The 23985-nt window shown below is 38.7% G+C and overlaps 1 protein-coding gene and 2 long non-coding RNA genes across 6 annotated transcripts in view; all 3 read left to right on the top strand.

Moving 5' to 3' along the window:
- The window catches only part of LOC106919160 (enhancer of polycomb homolog 1), a 33886-nt gene extending 30354 nt beyond the window's left edge, over positions 1-3532 (top strand). For both annotated transcript variants that reach the window (XM_014989339.2, XM_014989338.2), the window contains one exon: positions 1964-3532. In XM_014989339.2, the coding sequence (XP_014844825.2) occupies positions 1964-2036 (73 nt within the window). In that variant the 3' untranslated portion in view covers positions 2037-3532. The remainder of the gene's footprint in view (positions 1-1963) is intronic.
- A 5008-nt stretch (positions 3533-8540) lies between these two features.
- LOC148153444 (uncharacterized) overlaps positions 8541-23985 on the top strand; it is a 49796-nt gene continuing 34351 nt past the window's right edge. The window contains exon 1 of the long non-coding RNA XR_015761650.1: positions 8541-8624. This is a non-coding gene — a long non-coding RNA (uncharacterized LOC148153444). The remainder of the gene's footprint in view (positions 8625-23985) is intronic.
- Positions 10248-23334, top strand: LOC148153445 (uncharacterized). 3 transcript variants are annotated; one of them, XR_015761592.1, is made up of 6 exons: positions 10248-14764; positions 18369-18438; positions 18830-18901; positions 21586-21657; positions 22603-22664; positions 23300-23334. It is a non-coding gene; the product is annotated as an uncharacterized LOC148153445 (long non-coding RNA). The 3 variants fall into 3 exon arrangements; XR_015761591.1 differs by having other exon boundaries at positions 21586-22664; XR_015761590.1 differs by lacking the exon at positions 23300-23334 and having other exon boundaries at positions 21586-23235.

Raw genomic sequence — 23985 nt, 5'->3', positions numbered from 1 at the left:
AATTTATAAGTAGGAACTGAGCCAAGAAGAGCCTTGTAAACCAGTCATCCAGAGTTTAATGATCAAAGAGATGCCAACTTTTAATCAACTTTATTTCTACAATTAGGTGGATTTGGTTACAGTGAGGTGAGGCAGCTTTCGTGCCAAACAGGAAATTTGACACAAACACAATAAATAGAACATAATTAAAAGTGTTCAATTATTTAACATATTAAAACAATAACATACAAACACACTGACTTGAATATGGCATCTTCATTAGGTTAAGATTTAAAAAAAAAAATAATAACATTAAGAAAATTGTTAAAGCTCTTCCAGATTGAATTTTAAGAACTTATAACAGGAACAAAATGGGTTTTATAGCATTAAGTTTGACATTTTGGCAACCAGATAGCTGCATCCAGATGGGAGCAGGGAGAAAAATGATTAAATCAGTTTTTTGCAAGTTGAAAATCCAAAATATTATTCAGCTTTTCTGAGTCGATATATTTATGGCTGCCATCGTCCTGGAAGGTGAAGCTCTGTCTGTTTCAACTTGTATAAATCTGTCCCTTAATAATTACAAAATAAATCTGTATGTCAGTATAATTAACAATATAAGCTGCAGTCAATATATCATTCTTCCCACTGACTCAGAAGTGTGTAAGATGTTTCCAAACACTTTTCTTCTAAAATGTTTGGACTTGATTTATCGGAGGCTGTTTTTCATCTCGTCCATCTCAGTTAATTCTGCCGATTGAAAAGCACTCTGTGTTCAGGGTGATAGAGTAGTTTTTCATCACACATCCCACTTTCTTTGTGTTTTTAAGTTATGTTTGCATATACTTGGAAATATGTCAACAAATCCAAATAAGATCTGTTGAGATGAAATGATTGAACATTTAAAAAGTTAAAAATAAAAAAAGCTAAATTTTCATATCCAGTTTGAAAAGTAGGAAGAAGCCAGATCTCATATTTGCACATCTAAATTTTATTAATTTTATGTCACAGTTTCAACTCTTTGTCCAAACCGTGCTTATTATCCACAAAAAATTCCTGTACAGTTACATTCATTAGCATTAGCAAAACAACCTCAAGCATTCAAAAGGATAAGGGCCCCTAGTCTAGAGCCAGTTTTGGTGCCGAAAATGAAAATAAACATGTACATGAATAAATAGAAGTAAACCAGTGGTTCTTAACCTTTTTTGAGGTACCGAACCCCACAGTTTCATATGCGCATTCATTGAACCCTTCTTACCCCCCGACACACAAAATACTTTGCGGTATTCTGATTTAGGAATGTAATTATATTAGCTGCGTTACCACCCCCACGCCACTAGAGGCAGTACCAACCCCGAAAAGATGCGACTATGGAGCAGATTTAGAAGTACACCGAAAGCTACAGAATTTGGTAAAAACGGTGAGTTTTGCTGAAGTAATTAAAGACACAAGTTCAAATCCATGCTGAGAGTGGAGCTCCTTCAATCAGTGCTCCTCCGCAGCTCTGATTGGCTCAGCAATGTAACGTGATCCTCTACAGCAGCTCTGATTGGCTCAGCAATGTAACGTGATCCTCTACAGCAGCTCTGATTGGCTCAGCAATGTAACATGATCCTCTGCAGCAGCTCTGATTGGCTCAGCAATGTAACATGATCCTCTGCAGCGAGTGATGGCAAAGTGGGGAGAGTCATCACAACTTTACACAAGTGTGTCTTTACCTCCGCGGCAGAGGCTCCACCAAACCCCTGGGGTTCGATCGAACCCAGGTTAAGAACCACTGAAGTAAACATTAATAGATGGGTCTACACGTCTACACACAATTCATATGAGCCTGAGTTTTATATAAAGTAAAATGCTTATAAAACACACATTTGTTACAAAGAAATCCTAAATCTTTGGGCACCCCCAAAAACCTGTTGCCCTGGGCTACTGCCCATCCTAAGCCCGACCCTGGAGATAACGTCTCTGTCCTCGTTTCTCTCAGGGACAACCACGACGAGGACAAGCCGGCGCTGAACAGTATAGCAGACAACACAGTGGCCATGGAGGTGACGTAGTGTCGGCGTGTCGACGCAGCGCGGCGTTGGCATGACGACGGCGGCGGCTCCACTCTGTAGGTGCTGTGCATCGTAGCATCGGGGGGCGCTAAAGGGACGACAGGACTGGAAGCGGGCGGAGCGGCGACTCATCTCTTTTTACACCCTTTTTCTTTTTTTGTTTTTACCGTCAAGAAAATATTGACTCATGTAAACTATAAATATGACATAAATTAGTATCTGTACAGCAACTACATATTTGTAATATCCCCCCTCCCTCTTCACGTGTATATATATTACTTGAATACAGAACTGTCCATTTGTGATGTTTTGCACTTGGGAGTCAAACTTTAAAGGAAAAAAAAAAAAAAAAAGAATAAGCCAAGTTGACTTGTGGCGAGTGTGAGAGGAGATGTACAGAGAAGAGTTTTATCACGTGCATGGTGCGGAGCCTGCTGGTTTTATCTATTTATTGTGCTGTGTTTACAATTTGTTTTGTTTTTGTTTGTTGCTTTCAGTTTATTTTTTTTATTTGTACACTGTACCTTTGTTGGTTCCTGTGCTGTTGTGTATGTTTGATAGCTACGGACTCCTGGGTATTTTTGTATTTTGTGAACACAAAGCAGGTCCCCCCCACCACCACCACCACCCTCATCACTTTATTTTTTGCTTCGTTTCCCCCCGATCACATTAAAGTGAACTGTGATGAGGAGGAGGAGGAGGAGCAACTCTTCCTCTTCGTATAATGTCCCAAACACAAGTAACAAAACGGGGATGAAGTCTCTTCCCAGAAGCTTCTGCTTCTAATTTAAGCACTATTGTTTTGTGACTTTTTGTTGTTTTATATAAATATCAATGCTGCTTTTGTATTTTTTTAAAGGAGTCATCTGTCATTTTCATGCAAGTGGAGTCTCCTTTAATTGTTTTATCGGACTAATTTTTTTTTTTTTTTTTTTTTTTTACAAAACAAACAAAAAGCTATTTTTGTATTTTGTTTTTCTCCTTGTGGTTAAATTGATTGTAAGCTTTTTTTTTAAGACTTCATTCTTTTGTTCATTTGTTACTTGTTCATGCATAGGTGATAAGGGAGGTGAACGGGCAGTAATCGCTGTTTCATCATTCCAGTTTTTAATATCAGAAAGAGAAAAAAAAAATCCCAATGAGGGGCGTTTGTGAGAATTTCTTTTCTCACTTCCTCTTTGTTTTCTATTTTTTTCTTCTTTTTATTTCTTCTTGGTAAAAAGAATCTCCAGATGGCTGCGAGGCCAAAAACCACAAGTATTTGGTGCCTTCCTTTTGGGGAAAATGTATGTCGTCTCTTCCATGAAGAGTTAAGAGGCACAAAGGCAGCATTACTTAGTAGTGCTTCTTGTCTTTGTCAGAACCTGAATGCCCAGTCCAATGGCAAAATATATCTTTGAGGTTTACTTGTCCCACCTGGAGGCTGAAAAGACTTAAAAAATGTGACAGAACTCTCACTAAAATAAGAAAATAAAGCCCAGGGCATTAAATGTGAACTGCTTGGACTCCTGTTTTATGTGTGTGGTTCTCTGCTTGTGTTGATTGTGAAATTTATTTCAATTGACCTCCTGTATTTTACACAAAATCTCCTGTAGTGGTCAGTATTACAGCAGTTTTGAAGAAGCCTCTGACTGAAGATGCCTTGTTTTTGTATTCTAGTTTAAAAATGATGCTCAGAGTTGTCCGATTGTCTCCAGACGATTTCAGATCAAAAACAAAACATTAATATCAAAGAAAACTTGTGTGAACACAAAACAAGGTTTGAGATTTTATTTATGTAGGAGGGGAATTTAATTTGGAATACCTCTGACTCAATCACCTCTTCTGACAGATTTAAAGGTGAGTAGCAACGTCTCTGCTGCCTGGGTATTGAGCTCTTAGCTTGTCATGATCTTCAATCAGAGGCTTCTTCAGATATGTTGCAAGACTGACTGCTATTGGAAATCCTTCCTTCCCACAGCAGCTTTGAAGATACTTGGATGATTTGAGTTGCATTTATTTTCCCTTTAAGATGAAGTAGTTTTGAAGTACCCAAAACAGAAGCGTGTCTACAACAATATTGTTGAACAAAATGAAAAATTAAGAGCTTTCTGACATTCACCTGAACACATTCTGTATTTGTTACCTGTGCCTGCTTCATTTTTTTTCTTATAAAATCTAGGGGTGTTTAAGGATGCATAAAACGCATCAAGCTTCTCGCTGATGCCCAACACCATCGTTCCCTCAACAGTAATTGCTTCAACTTTCTTCTCTTTTTGTGTTTTCCGGAGCGCTCCCAGCTTGTTTCAGTCTCATTATTCATGCTGCAGAAGAGCAATCAGTCGTCAGTGAGACAGCTGGCCCACCTAGCAGTCTGCAGGGTGGGCGTTAACCCGGGCTCCTCACCCTCGTTACGGAGCCATTTCTCACTGCAGATCCGACAGAATCTCGTTTTTCCTCATCGGCTCTTCTTGGTGGCAACAGAAGCTCTGAGGAGGAAATAAAACACTGCTAATTTAAATCCAGAGCCTGTAATTAATCACATTTTGATCTAAAACTATATATCGACAAAATAAATGTTTAAAAAGTTTTAATTGAATAACAAACATGTATTGTTTTTAATCTGTTATTCAGGTCATTCAGCCATCAAATTTGGTGCAAAGTGCAATTGTACTCATTCAGCTTACAAGCTATTGATCAGTTATTAAACTTTTTTTGATTAAATACATAATGTGGACGTTAGCTTTAAGTTGCTATTTTAGGTTTCCGTAATATGCCAAATCCGTTTAGCGCAACTTGAACACAATATTCACTTCCAGTGTCCCTTCAGATCGCTTTTTGAAGCGAAAAATAAGCGCAAGTGGGCAAGAAAAGCGGCTTTCTTATCTACCTTTGTTGTTCGCATTTGCCGCTTGTGTATCAGATTTATGGGCGTACCAGAAACGCGCAAATACAAAGGTTCCGACCAGAACAATAACATTTGTTGATAAAGAAAAAGAAAATTGACAGTTTTTTTCATAGAACGATAAAAAAAACTTGTAAAGATTATTCTTTAACTGAACAGACTAAGGCAAAAAAAAGTCTAAATAACTGGTTCTGCCATCCTTGCCTGCAACAACTACCATAAAGCATTTGTTATAACTACCAGTGAAATCTAAACCTTCCTCTTGTTTGTTTTTGAGGAATTCAGAGGTTGTTTTGCCGATGTGCTGAAATTAGCTTTTGCTCATTGATTTCCAGCAACAAAAGCCTGGTAAGCTACCATAAATAAGCTAACCAAGCTCTTTGTTTTGCTTGAATTAAAGAAAGGAAGCTAACAATGTAACGCACACAGGCTGTGATGTTATCTGTGTTTACTGCCAGTTGCTTCACCATAACTGCACCACTGACGCAGCAGCACAGTCAATAAAGCCTGAATGGCTTTCTGGATCAAACCACAGGGGTAGTTTATGCTAATACCCCTCAAACAAAGTTCTGGTTCCTGTGTTTGCTCGGGTTTAGTGTTTCTCTGAACCAGAAATGAGCTTCCACTTTGATTACACATCCAAAAAAAATATTCTGACATGAGAACAGAGGAAGCCCGTCTCCCCACTGACTGCTGCCACTCGCAGCCGAGCAAATGTAACTGTTGGGGAATGCTAATGAGGTGCAAGCTTGTTAGTTCTCCTCTATTATGCATCAGGAGGTGTTGGCTTTGGAGGCTGTTTTTGTTCTTCACAGAGAGAGGATCTGAGGATGGGGGGGTGGCGGATAACTGTGATTAAAGTATCATCAAATAACCTTTCACCAACAAAAAGTCAAACTTTGTATTCAAAGTTTATCTTCACCCTTAACGTCCCACCGTGCCTTGCAGTGAGGCAGAAACAGCACAAAGGGTGAGCTAGTCAAACTAAAACTGGTCATCAAAGAGAGTTTGGAGGGTTCTTGACATCTAGACAGCAGAAGAAGTCCTTAGAATAAATGATTCACTGTAACGCTCTAAAAATATCCCAGAATGAGTCAAAGTCATGCAAAGAAAGACTCACTTTAAATGCAAATATATGATAATGGAAAGTATCTCAAGTATTAAAAGTAGAAGAAAAAAGGAAAATGATGTCAGTGATCAGTGTTACCCTGGCTTTTCTGTTTGATCTCTCAACTTTGTATAGTTTCCATGAATCTCAGTTCAATCATGAAAAAAACTAAATATGTTGCAAAATATAACTAATAATAATAATAATTTCATCTACAGCAGCAATAACAGCATCAGGGTCTCACCATAAAGTTTTGGTTGGAAATAAATTTGTTCTTGCACTACTCCCTTTGTGTTTAACCAAAAATGGCAATTATGCTGAGGTGCAAACTTTAACTAGGCCACATGAACACCTGGATTAATTCTCTTTGCATGAAATTCTGCCATGTCCACAATTACGCGTGTCAAACTTTAACCGTCGAAAATATTTGTACGACGGCCATTGTAGATAGAAATAAAAGAGTAAATTTCTGCCAAAAAAATCAGAAATTTTGATTTTAATCTCTAGAAAAAAACTGGAAATTGCTGAAAATGTTCAAAAGTATAAAATTTTCAACTTTTGAAACTCAAAAATGTCAAAAAAAAAAAGATTTAAATTCTGAGATCAATTTGCAAATCTTAGTTATTTCTAGCAAATAAAAAAAAATTGCCAATACCTGAGACTAAAATGCTAATAATTGCTTACTTTAATAAGTCAATCATCAAATATATCTTAACATTCATTAATACAATACACCAGAGGGTACAGCTCTCCTTGTCTCTTCTCTTGGGGGTTCAGCCAATCAGCGCCATGGAAATTAAATATCGCTCCTGGATTGGCTGTCATGTAGCATGACTCCTATATATTTTATCTTCCAAGGCTGCATTTTCTTTCAAATATTTTAAATATGCTCTTCGGAGGGGGAAAAAAAAAATCACAAATAGTTTGGTTTTTCATGAATAATTTGAAATCTGGAGTCCAGAACCTAAATCAAAATCTTCTTTGTGATGTTATAAAGACCTTTAACAGAAAATAAACATTAGCAGGCATTCATTTCTGGTATTAAACAGTCGATGTTCATCATTTCTGACGAGGCAATTAGCGTCTGGGACAGCAGAAAGCCAGCCCCCAATCTTTGGAAATTTAGTCACGTCACATCCTCCCTCCCAGGCTGTGACACGGTAAATGTATTCAGCTCCATCAGCTAAATAAACATGTGATGCTCCACCCGTTATCCTCATTCTCATTTTATTATGGACGTCACGGTGCAGCTGACAGCATCTCTCAGTCTAAACCAGCACGGCAGAGTCAACATTGCATATCATTTCATTTCAATTTCCATCACATTATTTTTTATAATACTTTTCTGTTGGAAAAAAAAAAAAAAGTTAAAAATAGTCATTACGTCGCCTGAAAGATCTATTATACATTCTTACAGCAGCCTGTAATTTAATCAGACAGGTTGGAAACAAATTAAAGGTTGGGGGGGTGTTTTTGTTGTCACTTATCTTTGCACTGAAGTCTGAATATGATGTGAAATTATGCACTTTATGAGTATTTTAAAGGTAGAGTAAAAATATGGATCAGAACTCTTGTGTTTTCTTATAGGAGATATAGAACCAGTCAGGAATGTGTCTCTAAAACAGAAGTCCAGTTCTCAGATTTGCTGTTGTGCAACTTTTAGCCACGTCCTTGTTCCTACACACCTGAATCCAATGAATGACTGTTTAGCAGGCCTTTGCAGAGCTGAATGACTGCAGAGGAGGGAAAACATGAGGACAACATTCAGGATACAAGGTAGGCTCAGATGGAAAAAAACAAAAACTTTTCTTATATTGTAGCTTAAGCAAATGTCTGGACCAGTTAAAAGTTTGCTTGAAGCTTTTTGTTAGGTTAGACTGTATGATTTGCATTTGATTAGGTATTGCTTGTTGATTTTGCATCAGTCCTTTTGTTCTGTAATTTAATTTCATTACTGGTGATTTTTCTCCTTTACATTTTTCCGATCATTAAAGCTTCCTATCATTTCTGCACAATCCCTGCTAAAGAAGACAGAGAGATTGAATATTTTGATAGCACTAGTTATAGTTTACTCATATTTTTCCTTACAGTGTACACATTTTTGTTATCCTAGTACATTTACTTCACAAACATTTCTTTCTGTGTCTACTCTTTTGTTAGCATGGAGCTTTTGATTGACCTGATTCATTCAAATTATTTTTGCAAAGTTTTATTGTCTCAATCTGCTCTCTTTTTCCTGGAAACTGCATATTGGCTAGCTAGCATCAGGGGATTTGCTTACAAACTTCTTGTTTAATCGTTGTATGTCAATGTAATATGGTTAACACTTCAATGTCACATTAATGCCTTATTTTCACTGAGGCACAGGTTGGTGTGGTTTGGTTTGCTATTTTACTGTTTTCACTGACAGTTGGACTCTTACCATGGTGCGATGACAAATGTGTTGTATGTCTCATGCTTGTTGCAAGCAGTGATGTTTTTCTGTCCCCAAATTAATGGACTTTGTTGTGCAATGCTAGCAGATCCACCCTAACTGAACCGAACCATTGTCCTGTGGACATACACCTGAAGGACGCCCGGGAATGGTGCGGTACAGGTTGGTTACAGTATGAGCCGCTTTTACGATCAAAACATACAAAATGGCGTATCGATACGTACCGCATCCTTCATCGGAAACAAAGTTTATTACTGTAATTTAGTGGTTTGTTGCCCCCTAGTGGTAAGAATACAGACATGCCTGTTCCAAGGGAAGTTCAAGGTACGTATCCAAGTTTCCCCTGCTTGATAATTTCTGCGACTCTAACCAAGAATATCACAGTTAGTACAGGAGACTCATGGCTGTTTGCAGCATTTGTGGATTTTGCTGTGAACCACAGATTATTTGTAGAAAATTCACCTATGATGAAAGTTACTGACACGCTATTGGCTGGCATTTTCAAAACAGCCAATCCAGGATGGCCATTCGTTTACTATGGCACCGATTGGCTGTACCCCCAATAGCGGAAATAAGGAAGGCGGAGTATATTAGCTTCTAGTGTAGAAATGAAACTGTTTCCACTGTTAATTTATATGAATATATATTTTGTTTTTGAACTATTAAAATAGTTAAGTGTTTTAAGAGGGGGTCTCCTATCCCACTGTAATAACCCATTACAGGATTAATTATTTGTTTCAAATCCTTAGAATATTTAAAACCAGCCAAAATCTATTTAGCTGCCCGTTTTTACATTTTTATTTGCTGCACTCGCTTTAACCATTTCTGCAACATTTACACACACAAATCACATTAACTTGGTTTATCTTGTTTAATTTATACATGTGTTCTCAATCTCTGTTTTTAAACTTAGTCTTGATTTTTCTTTAAAGCACACTGAATTGTTTTGTACATGAATTGTGCAATACAAATAAAACACATTTTCAAAGAGCTTCACATTAAAGGGAAAGTTTAGAGCCAGAGCTGAAGAAGAAATTCCTTCCACCAAATTGAAAATGAATGCAGGAAACATTTCACTGGTTGAAGAAGAGCAGAGCTGAAAAGCAGCAATTTCAGATCGGAGCAGAAAGCCTCGCTTGCTGCTGTTTGTGCTATATTTGCTCGTGTGGCCTCGAGTGGATTCCCATGTGGGCTCCATTGTGAAGCTTTTCAGGAGTAGTCCGCCTGAAGTGGGTGAGTAATATGTTTTCATATATAGAAGATGGGCAAAAATATGAGCCCATGACCCAGTTGGAAACAAAAAGGAAGGGCTGAATAGTAGTAGCACTTCACAGGACCCTCCTGACTATTCAGAAAACAATAAAGAAATGCAGTCGGCAGCATATTCCGCCTGAATTAAAGCGAGTGGATTATTATGGATTAGTGGCCGTACCTCCAATTAAAGCGTGCCAAAAGCAATATGCAGAAAAATCCAGCTCAGATGCACAAATGCAGAATTTTAATGATGTTCAGAAAACACAATCTTTTCTCTATCAGACCAGACGAAGACTAAAGTGACCTTTCAGTCATCTCTTCAGGGACGCAAGTGGGCGGAGCTTCTCCCTGACAGAAGATTGGGGGGGGGGGACCTTGCTCGGGTTTTGTTGCCTGGCAGCAAGACCCTGCAATGACAGTGTGTCAACAATGAGATGACAATGAGAAAGAGATTGCGGCTGGTCGCTTCAGATGAGGAGGAGGAGGGGGGCTGTGGCGGGATGGCCTTCACTTTAGGGCGGATCTGTGTGTGTGTGTGTGTGTGTGTGTGTGTGTGCGTTGGTATATGTGGTTTAGCAGGACATTTCGTCAGAATACACGCAACACTAGCAGGACATTTTGAATTAACGGGACAGGGGCGGTGTCCTGCTAATTTTGACAAAAATCTAAAAGCGTAGAAAGGTTTCTATTGGTCCAATAACCCCAAAAATGCAAAAAAAACGAGATGTCCGTTTAATACACATAAACCAGATTTTGTGTATAATTTGTGTATCGCCACAGTGCCCCCGGTGGCAACTCTGTGTAATAGCAGGACCTTATGAATATTCACACAAGCTCTTGTTCTGATTGGTTGTCTGCCGGAAGGTCCCGCTAATTACTACAGTGTCTTTCTAATTCACGTCGCTGTTTACACACATGAATTGTGTGTAAATTGCCAACTCTTACACTGGGGATGAGTTGGAAATATGATTACTCTGTGCTATAAGACTGAATATTTTATAAAGGTTAGTTGGATGCCTAAACCCAACCTTTTGTCCAACCTTACATTGGACAAAAGGTGTATGTGGCACCTAAAAATATACAGAAATTAATATATATTTTTGATCAAATATTTTTTATTTAAAATATTATGAATAATACGTGTGTGGAATAAGTGTGTGGATTAAAATAAATATAAACCATAAGAGAGCCATTTTTTTCACCAAACTACTGCTAACAGTTTGTTGATTCTGGTCTGCTCTGCATCCTCAGAACCAGAACCAAGCATTTTGAAGCAGAACTTAGCTTCAGTGCACCATAAATCTTGAATAAACTTACAGAAAACTGCAACACAGCTGAATTCCTTTAAATCAAGGCAACACCCCCCACCCCCACCCCCAAAAAAACAACAATTTACAGTTGTTTCTAAATCTTAATCATTGGTACATGTATCAATATAATTAATGTATATGATTTTAATTTTGATTTTACTTTGAATTTAATTTCTATGTTTTTCTTTTTTTACGGTAAATGTATGTTAATTTTATCACTTTTTAGTCCTTTGATGTAAAGCACTTTGAACTGCCTTGCAGCTGAAATGTGCTATACAAATAAAATTGACTTGACAGCAGTTTTCAGATCTTGCCAAAGATTCTCCACTGAGTTTATGTCTAGACTTTGACTTTGCCATTCTAACACAGAAATATGTTTTTATTTATACCATTCCATTGTAGATCTGGCTTTATGTTTAGGGTAATTGTCCTGCTGGAAGGTGAACCTCTGCCCCAGCCTCAAGTCTTTTGCAGACTCCAGGTTCAGGAGTGTTCAGGTTTTCTTCCAAGATTTCCCTGTATTTGGCTCAATCCATCTTACAATCAACTCTAACAATCTTCCCTGTCCCTGAAGAAAAGAAGCACCCTCAGAGCATGATGCTGCCACCACCATTTTTGTCAGTGGGGAAGGTGTGTTCAGAGTTATGTGCAGTGTTTGTTCTCCACTACAAATAGTGCTCTGCATTTTTCCCAGAAAGTTAAATTTTGGTCTTGTCTTATCGTTTTTGCTGTATCCCAATATGGCTTCTGGCAAACTGCAAATGGGACTTCTTATAGTTTTCTTTATACAATGGCTTTTCTATTGCCACTCTTCCATAAAACCACATTTTTGCAGTGCATGACTAATAGTTATACTATACTGCATTTCAGAAATATCTCTGCATTTCATCCAGAGCCACCAAGAACCTCTTGGCTGTATCTCTGATCAGTGCTCTTCTTGTTCAGCCTGTAAGTTTAGGTGGATGGCCTTTTCTTGGTAGGTTCACAGCTGTGTGATTTGCTCTTTCCATTTCCAGATGATTCGTGGAACAGTACTCTGTGAGATGGCCTAAGCCTGCTTTAAGCTTCTCCACAACTTTATCCCTGACCTGTCTGGTGTGTTCCGTGGACTTCATGATGCTGTTTGTTCCCCAATATTCTCTTAGCCAACTTTTGAGGCAGTCATAGAGGAGTTGAATTTTTTTACCATTTGCAGTCATCAGGCAACTTCTGAAGGCAATTGGCTGCATTCAGGGAAAGGGGGCTGAACACTTTTGCACACCGCACTTTTTAGCTTTTATTTGTAAAAACTGTTATGAATCATGTTTAGTTTTGTTTCTACTTCACAAGTATATACCACTTTGTGTTTGTCTTTCCCATAAAATTCTGTGAAAATATATTTCCAGTTGTGACAAAACTGGAAATTCAAGTTCAAGGGCTATGGATACTTTAGAAAGCCACTGTACAAATAGTAAGGCAAGTCCAATGACAGAACCACAACCGCCACAACCAAGTACCCAGTATAGTGTGAAGAAACATCTGAAGGGAATATAACCTTGAACACACCTCGTTAAAATGGGAAATGCCACACAAAGTGGTAGAAAACGAACAAGCTAAGATCCTGTGGGCCTTCCATATACAGGAAGACAAAATGGGAAAAGCAAACCAACTGAACATGGTGATCATTGAGCAGCAGAGCAAAGCAGTTGTTATGATGTAGCTATCCTGAATGAACAGAAGGTACAGAAAAAAACTAGAGAAATACCAAAGGCTAAAAAACCCCATCATCCTCCTAGAACTTGAGTGGTTGACTTATTTTGGGCTGTCTAGTCCACAATACTAAATTTTGCTCTAGATGGGGTCTGGTGTCCACATGTTAGGCCATTATTTTATGACTTGGTGGTGGTGGAAGATTATAACACATTACAGGTTAGACTCAAGATGTTCAGTGTTTCTTTTGTTGTGTAAGTTTACAAAAGTTAGCAACTGCATATATTTACCATGGTGCTAAACATGGTGATTTAAAATGAATAAGTATTTTTCTGAGAAAAATGTTGTCCACATATCATGTAAAACAATAATTCTTTGTTTTTGGAATCATTAGGTCCCAATCAGCCCATAGATGAATTAATAATGCACTCCATGTGAGAGTTTGGGTCTTAGGAGATTACAAAAAATGTGGAAGGTGAAAGCAACAGTAGTGCTTGTGGTCACTGAAACCCTTGGGGTAATGACCCCTAAACTGGAAGACTGGCTCAAACAAATACCTGGAGATAGATCAGACCTCTTGATACAGAGAAGCACACCTTTGGGAACTGCTAATATACTGTGAAGACCAAGGATCAATGAAGTATTTTTGAATTTGAAAGAAGGGATAACCAGTCATGGAGTAATACAGAATTAGAAATATAAAAATAAAAATCGTTTATTTAAAAAATATTTAAAGTGCCAAAAATATCATGATTATTTATGTTACTGTTAAGACAAAAATTTAAAGATTGATATTTTGTCGTTATCTCAATGTCTCTACTCTGCATACATGCAGATTGTCTAGGTAGTCTAAATTGTCTATTGGCAGGTACATCAGCCAATCTTTTTCTGCAGGTGTTGTGTCTGCCATTAGACAACAGTTTTTGTTTTTATGATATAAAGTGTTTTGAACTGCCCTGCTGCTGAAATGTGCTATACAAATAAACATGATTAATTGATTGAACAGAAATGATTAAAGGAAGTGACAACATTGCTGGTGGGAGATACCATCTAACTGTTGCCTCTTAATTAAAGAAAAATGTATGATAAACTATTTAACTTTGAAATATTGAATGAAAGTTACAAAATATTACTCAAAATTTTCTTGTTCCTGAAAAAAATCAGACCTTGTGTGCTTCAGAAACAAAATGGAATAATCCTTTTGTTGTACCCCTCCTCCTCTGTCAACGTGGTACAATCCGTCAAGTCCAGGTGCAAGCCATTAGTATTAATTGAACTTGTTTCATTTGTTTTGCGTGGAGAAAGAGGTAAGACTCATACAGAATCTCTTAAGACATTTAAGTACATATAGTTTTGTAATTTTGCTGAATGTTGTAGGTTACTTGATGCTTGGATACACCAAAGCATTTGATTTGCAGCATTTTAGCTAGTAATTACCAACCATGTTAGTCAGTGTACCAGAGTTTAAAGGGAAGGTGGCTCACTCCAGAATTAGATAAAACTGTATTTGGTCATTTTCTGTATATCAGTGAGTGATATTATTTCACAGGCACAAATGATCCTAGGTAATAATCATTAGTATTAAGATAATGTTTTAATATTTGAAGATTTTGAGAATCTGTCAATAGAAAGTCAATTATGTAGTACTGTGTACTTCAGTACATTTTCACATACAATAACATCAAATCATATTGTGTACAGCAGGGGTGTCAAACTCAAGGTCTTAAGGGCTGGTGTCCAGCAACTTTTAGATGTGTTTCTGATGCCACATGGCTGGATAAAATGGGGTGGTCATCAACTTGATTGCACTGAGAAGCTAATTCAGTCATATACTTAAGGTGTTTTAGACCAGACAAACATCTAAAAGTTGCAGTACCCTGGCCCTCGAGGCCTGGAGTTTGACACCCCTGGTGTACAGTATCATGTTGTATTCTCTGATCTTTGCAGGAGATGTCAATAACAAGGTCTCAGAGAGCAAACATGATTCCAGTTATTGCTCCTTAGGTGAAGATGAAGGATTTGATGTAAAATACCTCAATTCATTTAAAGGTGAGTTGTGACTATATTATGCACAGGATTCCAGAGTTTATTAAATGATCATTTTTTTTCTTTTGTTTTACTTTTTCACTTTTAAACTATTTTTATACTGCACATTATTAGCATAGATCATGATCGATGATCATTATAATCAGAACATCTTTCTTATTCCGAAGGAGACAAGCAACTGCTCAAAATACAATAGAAGCGTATGTATATAAAATTTAAAAAAAAAAATTCCCTTCTCACCCTCTCTTTCATCCTCTGAGCTTGGGTCCTCTACCAGAGGCCTGGGAGCTTGAGGGTTCTGCGCAGTATCTTGGCTGTGCCTAGAACTGCACATTTCTGGACTGAGATGTCTGATGTTGTTCCTGGGATCTGTTTTAGCCACTGCTCCAGTTTGGGGGTGACTGCCCCGAGGGCCCCGATGACCACTGGCACCACTGTGGTCTTCACCTTCCAGGTCTTTTCCAGTTCCTCTCTGAGGCCCTGGTATTTCTCCAGTTTCTCATGCTCCTTTTTCCTGATGTTGTAGTCACTTGGTATTGCTACATCCACCACAACGGCTTTCCTCTGTTCTTTATCCACCGCTACAATGTCCGGTTGGTTCGCCATTACCATCTTGTCTGTCTGGATCTGGAAGTCCCACAGGATCTTAGCTCGGTCATTCTCCACCACCTTTGGGGGTGTTCCACACTTCGATCTCGGGGCTTCCAGTCTGAACAGATGTTTCTGTACACTATGCCCGCCACTTGGTTATGTCGTTCCATGTATGCTTTCCCTGCCAGCATCTTGCACCCTGCTGTTATGTGCTGGACTGTCTCAGAGGCCTCCTTGCACAACCTACACCTTGGGTCTTGTCTGGTGTGGTAGATCTGAGCCTCTATTGCCCTGGTGTTTAGGGCCTGTTCCTGGGCAGCCAGGATGAGGGCCTCTGTGCTGTCCTTGAGTCCAGCTTTTTCCAGCCATTGGTAGGATTTCCTGATATCAGCCACTTCAGTTATTTGTCGGTGGTACATCCCATGTAGGGGCCTGTCCTCCCATGATGGTTCCTCCAGCACCTCGTCCTCTGTTCCCCATTGCCTGAGACATTCGCTGAGCACATCGTCCGTTGAGGCTTTTTCCCTGATGTATTTATGGATCTTGGATGTTTCATCCTGGACAGTGGTTCTCACACTCACTAGTCCTCTGCCTCCTTCCTTACGGCTTGTGTACAGTCTCAGGGTGCTGGATTTGGGGTGGAACCCTCCATGCATGGTTAGTAGCTTCCAAGTCTTAACATCTGTGGCCTTCATCTCTTCCATTGGCCAGCTAATTATTCCGGCAGGGTATCTGATTACTGGTAAGGCACATATATCCATATATATATCCATATATCCATGAAAACATGGATATATATATATATATATATATCCTTCTCATCGTCCGTGGGTGGTCTCTTTCATCCTCTGAGCTTGGGTCCTCTACCAGAGACCTGGGAGCTTGAGGGTTCTGCGCAGTATCTTGGCTGTGCCTAGAACTGGACATTTCTGGACTGAGCTGTCTGATGTTGTTCCTGGGATCTGTTTTAGCCACTGCTCCAGTTTGGGGGTGACTGCCCCGAGGGCCCCGATGACCACAGGCACCACTGTGGTCTTCACCTTCCAGGTCTTTTCCAGTTCCTCTCTGAGGCCCTGGTATTTCTCCAGTTTCTCATGCTCCTTTTTCCTGATGTTGTAGTCACTTGGTATTGCTACATCCACCACAACAACTTTCCTCTGTTCTTTATCCACCACCACAATGTCCGGTTGGTTCTCCATTACCATCTTGTCTATCTGGTTCTGGAAGTCCCGCAAGATCTTAGCTCGGTCATTCTCCACCACCTTTGGGGGTGTTCCCCACTTCGATCTTGGGGCTTCCAGTCCATATTCTGCACAGATGTTTCTGTACACTATGCTCGCCACTTGGTTATGTCGTTACATGTATGCTTTCCCTGCCAGCATCTTGCACCCTGCTGTTATGTCCTGGACTGTCTCAGGGGCCTCCTTGCACAACCTACACCTTGGGTCTTGTCTGGTGTGGTAGATCTGAGCCTCTATTGCTCTGGTGTTTAGGGCCTGTTCCTGGGCAGCCAGGATGAGGGCCTCTGTGCTGTCCTTGAGTCCAGCTTTTTCCAGCCATTGGTAGGATTTCCTGATATCAGCCACTTCAGTTATTTGTCGGTGGTACATCCCATGTAGGGGCTTGTCCTCCCATGATGGTACCTCTAGCACCTCGTCCCCTGTTCCCCATTGCCTGAGACATTCGCTGAGCACATCGTCTGTTGAGGCTTTGTCCTTGATGTATTTATGGATCTTGGATGTTTCATCCTGGACAGTGGCTCTCACACTTGCTAGTCCTCTGCCTCCTTCCTTACGGCTTGTGTACAGTCTCAGGGTGCTTGATTTGGGGTGGAACCCTCCATGCATGGTTAGTAGCTTCCAAGTCTTAATATCCGTGGCCTTTATCTCTTCCATTGGCCAGCTAATTATTCCAGCAGGGTATCTGATTACTGGTAAGGCATAGGTGTTTATTGCATGGATCTTGTTCTTGCCATTGAGCTGGCTTCTCAGGACTTGCCTTATTCATTGGAGGTATTTGACTGTGGCTCCTTTCCTTGTGACCTCATCGAGGTTGCCATTTGCTTGTGGTATTCCCAGGTACTTGTAACTGTCCTCAACAAATATATGGAGGACTGAGTTTTGAAATTACAAGTACAAAATAATGAGTTGCATTCAGTTGACAAAAAATGTTTAAGTAACCACAGAAAGACATCCAATTAGATCAATTAACTGATTTTGAAAAATGTTAATTTCAATTGCTACTATTTGATATATCTGCATTGTTTAAAGTTTATCCTACTTATTATGTGTACCTACAGGTTGGGGTGTGTTCAAAAAGCAGATTTCCTTATTGAGTACAGAGAAGTCATAAGTAGAAAGGAACAAGAAAACCGACTGAAAGTTTACCATGATACACTCGAGGTTCTTATGTTTGATTTCAACTTCAATGGACAAAAGCTTTGGTATGCGACTGTTTCAAGGTTGTTGTGTTTTTATTTTACATCTAAATACAGTGATGTAAACATTTTCAGCTTCATCAGTAAAAGTAGTTTTAGTTGGTAGAGGAATATCCTTCTGACATGCAAACACCAAATATGCAAAATCCTTTCCCTTGCATGGTATAATTATTCTTATTTTCATACTTAATATTTTAGTGTTGATGTTGCCAGAGAGGATGGATGATTGGGGAGGCTGGTAAATGATCAGATGAACCCAAACAGCAAAATGAAAGTTAAAAGAGTGGATGGAAGACCTCATCTGTTTATTTGCACTCAAATATATTGGTCCAGGGGAAGAAATCACTTATAATTATGGTGATTTTGACTGGCCATGGAGAAGAAAGGTGCTTATAAGTGTGAAAATACTATCAAAAATCATTCAAGTAGCACTGAAGACATATTTGAAGGATATGTCAAGTTGTAGTACAGGGTTTCATTATAGTTGAAAACAAGAAGTGGACAAGCACATACAGTAGGTGGACTTCATTTTTCTATTGAGAAGTATGGACTCATTCAGTGTACATCCCTTCATTTCAGATTTCCAAAGATGAACTGTCAGGTTGGTGATGTGGACGCATGCGGATCCTGTTCAACCAACCCTCCAGAGGTAATTTTGGTCTCCAATGACCAACTTACTCTCTAAAATAAAGTAATTGAAATGATATTAAGTATTGTTCAAACACACATGTGTTGTGTAATATTAGATATGTTAGCTGCATAAAAAGGGAGGACTGCGTTTTGAAATTACAAGTATAGAAGAATGAAAATTACATTTAGAAGCGCACATACACACAGGTCCTGTGTAATACTCAAAATGTAAGGTGCAGGAATAAGGAGGACTGAGTTTTGAAATTACAAGTACAGAAGAATGAAAGTTACATTGAGAAGCACGCATACACACAGGTTCTGTGTAATACTCAAAATGTAAGGTGCAGGAATAGGGAGGACTGTTTTCTATATTGGGAACAAACATTTAGTGAGTGTTCTTTACATTTCAGATTTCCAAAGATGAACTGTGTCAGGCTGGTGACATGGATGCATGTGGATTCTGTTCAACCAACCCTCCTGAGGTAATTTTGGTCTCCAATGACCAACTTATTCTCTAAATTAAAGTAATTGAAATGACATTACGTAGAGTACAAACACATAGGTGTTGTGTAGTACTAGATTTGTTGGTTGCATAAAAAGGGAGGACTGAGTTTTCAAATTACAAGTATAGAAGAATGAAAATTACATTTAGAAGTGCACATTTTGGTCTCCAACGACCAACTTTTTCTCTAAAATAAAGTAATTGAAATGATATGAAGTACTGTTCAAACACACATGTGTTGTATAATCCTACATATGTTGGCTGCATAAAAGTGGAGGACTGGCTTTTGAAATTACAAGTATAGAAGACTGAAAGTTACATTGAGAAGCGCACATACACACAGGTCCTGTGTAATACTCAAAATGTAAGGTGCAGGAATAAGGAGGACTGAGTTTTGAAATTACAAGTACAGAAGAATGAAAGTTACATTGAGAAGCACGCATACACACAGGTTCTGTGTAATACTCAAAATGTAAGGTGCAGGAATAAGGAGGACTGAGTTTTGAAATTACAAGTACAGAAGAATGAAAGTTACATTGAGAAGCACGCATACACACAGGTCCTGTGTAATACTCAAAATGTAAGGTGCAGGAATAGGGAGGACTGAGTTTTGAAATTACAAGTACAGCAGAATGAAAGTTACATTGAAAAGCATGCATACACACAGGTCCTGTGTAATACTCAAAATGTAAGGTGCAGGAATAGGGAGGACTGAGTTTTGAAATTACAAGTACAGCAGAATGAAAGTTACATTGAAAAGCATGCATACACACAGGTCCTGTGTAATACTCAAAATGTAATGTGCAGGAATAGGGAGGACTTAGTTTTGAAATTACAAGTACAGAAGAATGAAAGTTACATTGAGAAGCACGCATACACACAGGTCCTGTGTAATACTCAATATGTAAGCTGCAGGAATAGGGAGGACTGCTTTCTACATTGGGAACAAACTCACATTTAGTGAGTGTTCTTTACATTTCAGATTTCAACCAACCCTCCAGAGGTAATTTTGGTCTCCAACGACCAACTTATTTTCTAAGATAAAGTCTTTGAAATTATATTGAGTACCAGTGGTCCCCAACCTTTTTATCACCGCGGACCGGTCAAGACTTGGCAATTTTTCTGAGGCTCGGGTTCTTTTTTTACCCTTAATTTCCCCTTACAGCAATCTTAGAACGTTGCTCACGATAATTGTAACTGTTCATCCTGCCATCTGTGGCATGATCGCATCCAGTCGTTGGAACATTGGGACTGCTCTGATCTAAAATCAGGCATATTCTAGCAACTTGTAGGGTTTTTACTTGATTGGGAGCTAGAACTCAACCTGTTGAACTTGACAGGTAGCCAATCAGAAAGCGCGGTGACGTAGCTCATGGAGGGGAATCCCAAAGAGCTGAGCAGACATGCACAAATGAGTCCGGTGGACATCGAAGATATGTGGAAATGGCATGAATGTTTATTCAGCATTTCGTACAAAGAATATCCATAGAAATGATGAGGAGTGGAGTTGGAGCAAAATTGCTACCACAGTTGATAAACCCGGTAACTTTTCAGCTATCCATTAAATTAACGTGACATTATTTTGTACTAAAGCCTGCTCACATGGCAAGATTTGCTCCTGTTATGTGGCTGGACACACGAACCTGTTGTACTTTTATCAGCTCTGTGGTCACAGAAGTTTGGAAAATTGTCTGAATCCTAAAATCATGCCGTGTGAACCAGACTTAAGACTTACAAGCTCTATTTCTCTCGTCTCGATAACTGCCATAATGCTCTCAGACTCTGGTCGCTCTGGCAACGTTCACACATCCCTTCAAAATAAGATTTGAATATGCCACAAAAACGAACATTTATTTTCATGAAAATTTTAACTCACAACTATAAATTAATGGGAGTCCTGAGCTTGTTTCTCTGCAATGAGATGATCCCACCTGGGAAACGATGACACCCAATGCAGAGGGTGCTTGGTGTGTAATGGCAAAGCAGTTTGAAGCTTCATTGCCTCATTAGTAAGCCAGTGCATATTATGCAGAGTGGGCTTGGAACATGGGAGTCACCTACAGGTTCAGGATAAATCCACTCTCCTGTCTGTGGTCTTTCTCCGCTTTTCCAAAGAAACTTTCCAAAGACATCGCTTTCTTACTCATTGTGGGCTCAATGTTGCCGCACAAGACGTAACCGAGAGAATCCAGTTAAAGGGTTTTCAAAATAATGGATCCTCCAGACTCAGACAATACGTAACATGTAAATATTTTTCTTGTGCGACCCAGTACCAATTGGTCCACAGACTCGTACTACTCCGCGGTCCTGTGGTTGGGGATGACTGTTAAGTACGGTTCAAACACACAGGTCTTGTGTAATACTTGATATGTAAGCCACATAAAAAGGGAGGACTGAGTTTTGAAATTACATGTACAAAAGAATGAAAGTTACATTTAGAAGCGCTCATACACACAGGTCCTGTGTAATACTCAAAATGTAAGGGGAAGGAATAAGGAGGACTATGTTTTGAAATTACAAGTACAGAAGAATGAAAGTTGCATAAAGAAGCGCTCATACACACAGGTCCTGTGTAATACTCAAAATGTAATGGGCAGGAATAGGGAGGACTGTTTTCTAAATTGGGAACAAACTCATATTCAGTAAGTGTTCTTTACATTTCAGATTTCCAAAGATGAACCGTGTCAGGTTGGTGACGTGAATTCATGCGGATCCTGTTCAACCAACCCTCATGAGGTAATTTTGGTCTCCAACGACCAACTTATTTTCTAAAATAGAGTTTTTGATATGATATTAAGTACTGTTCAAACACACAAGTCTTGTGTAACACTTGATATGTAAGCTGCATAAAAGGGGGGAACTGAGGTTTGAAATTACACATATAAAAGAATGAAAGCTACATTTAGAAGCGCACATACACACAGGTCCTGTGTAATACTCAAAATGTAAGGTGCAGGAATAAGGAGGACTGAGTTTTGAAATTACTAGTACAGAAGAATGAAAGGTACATTGAGAAGCATGCATACAAAAAGGTCTTGTGTAATGCTCATCAGGTATGTTGCAGAAATTTCAAAAACTGAGTTTTGAAATTACAGGTAGAAAAGAATGAAAATTACTTTTAGAAGCGCACATACACACAAGTCCTGTGTAATACTCAAAATGTAAGGTGCAGGAATAAGGAGGACTGAGTTTTGAAATTACTAGTACAGAAGAATGAAAGGTACATTGAGAAGCATGCATACAAAAAGGTCTTGTGTAATGCTCATCAGGTATGTTGCAGAAATTTCAAAAACTGAGTTTTGAAATTACAGGTAGAAAAGAATGAAAATTACTTTTAGAAGCGCACATACACACAAGTCCTGTGTAATACTCAAAATGTAAGGTGCAGGAATAGGGAGGACTGAGTATTGAAATTACAAGTAAAGAAGAATGAAAGTCACATTTAGGAGGGCACATACACACAGGTCTTTTGTAATGCTCATCATGTAAGTTGCAGAAATTTGGAAAACTGAGTTTTGACATTACTAGTAGAAAAGATAGAAAATTACACTTAGAAACGCACATACACACAGGTCCTGTGTAATACTCAAAATGTAAGGTGCAGAAATAGGGAGGACTGTTTTCTACATTTTCAACAAACTCACATTTATTGAGTGTTCTTTACATTTCAAATTTCCAAAGATGAACTGTGTCAGGTTGGTGACATGGATGTATGCGGATCCTGTTCAACCAACCCTCCTGAGGTAATTTTGCTCTCCAACAACCAACTTAGATTCTTATATAAAGTCACTAAAATAATATGAAGTACTCTTCAAACACACAGGTCTTGTATAATACTTATCATGTAAGATGTAGAAATGTGTAAGACTGAGTTTTGAAATTAGAGGTAGAAAAGAATGAAAGTTAAATTTAGATGCACACAGACACATGGATCCTGTGTAATACTCAACTTGACAGGTTCATACATTAGGTAGACATTGTTTATTTTAATTTTTTTTTTAGAAACAATCATTCAGTATTCATATACTGATATAAATTTGTTATCAAAGAATTACTGATTACACTTTAAAAATTAGGTATCTTCATGTTATTAAAGGTAAGTTTAAACAGTAATGATTTCTTAGTTAATGTCAAGTTGTCATAACAAAGACATTTTGAATAATGTCAACTTTGTATTAAAAGTGTCATAATTTACCGAATGACGCTTTATGACAACAGTCATAAATATTCATGAAGGCTTATTCATGTTCATGACATGTGTTGTCATGTTTATGACAGTGTCATGACAGTCTTATTCACCCCCCTTCAAATAAAGTGTTACCGAAATATTCTTGCTGAAATGCTTTCAATGTATACAAAATATGTTTTTAATCAACAGGTCTGTCCAGAACAAAGTTCAAGTGAGGTGACATCAGAAGAGGAGTATGTTCCTGATTCCCTAGATGATTCAGACATCTCATGGGATGACAGATGCACTGCACAGAAATATGGACCAGTTATAGTCCATATTTCCATGTTTGGACTTCTTAATGCACATAAATTGTATGTTTTTTGTATGTGTATGCTGTGGTCCTGATAAATAAAATTGGCCCTGATAATTACTGTTGGTGTCATGGGCGGAGCCAAGCACCTCATTATCTTTTGTCCTTTTAATACAGCATTGCATCAGGTTCTCATATTTTGAGTTCTGATGTGTGTATCTAAATTTTTAAGTGAGATCTATGTTGTGTAGCTCAAACAAGATTTTTGACAACTTACTACGTCTTTCTAGCATAAGTGGAAAGGGGTGTCCGTTTAATGTTGCAAAAAACTGGTTTGAAAAAATTGTCCTGCTAATACATATAAACCCGTATAGGTGTGTGTGTGTGTGTGTGTGTGCTCAAGGCGAGGCCTGTCAGGGAATCTATTCATGAATATGCACTTTAAATTCGCCTCAGCTTCATTTATAATTTTCTTCTCCTCCATAATGCGACCTTCATGTTGTATGTATGAGTCATTTCAAGTGTTGGATGTGGTGAAAATCCAATCCACTTTGTGTGTTTGGTTAATGAGAATGGGCGGAGC

This window comes from Poecilia mexicana, unplaced genomic scaffold, assembly GCF_051168715.1.
Source record: "Poecilia mexicana isolate PSO_F unplaced genomic scaffold, ASM5116871v1 scaffold_20, whole genome shotgun sequence".
Lineage (NCBI taxonomy): Eukaryota > Metazoa > Chordata > Actinopteri > Cyprinodontiformes > Poeciliidae > Poecilia > Poecilia mexicana.
This window is presented reverse-complemented; position numbering and strand designations above follow the sequence as displayed.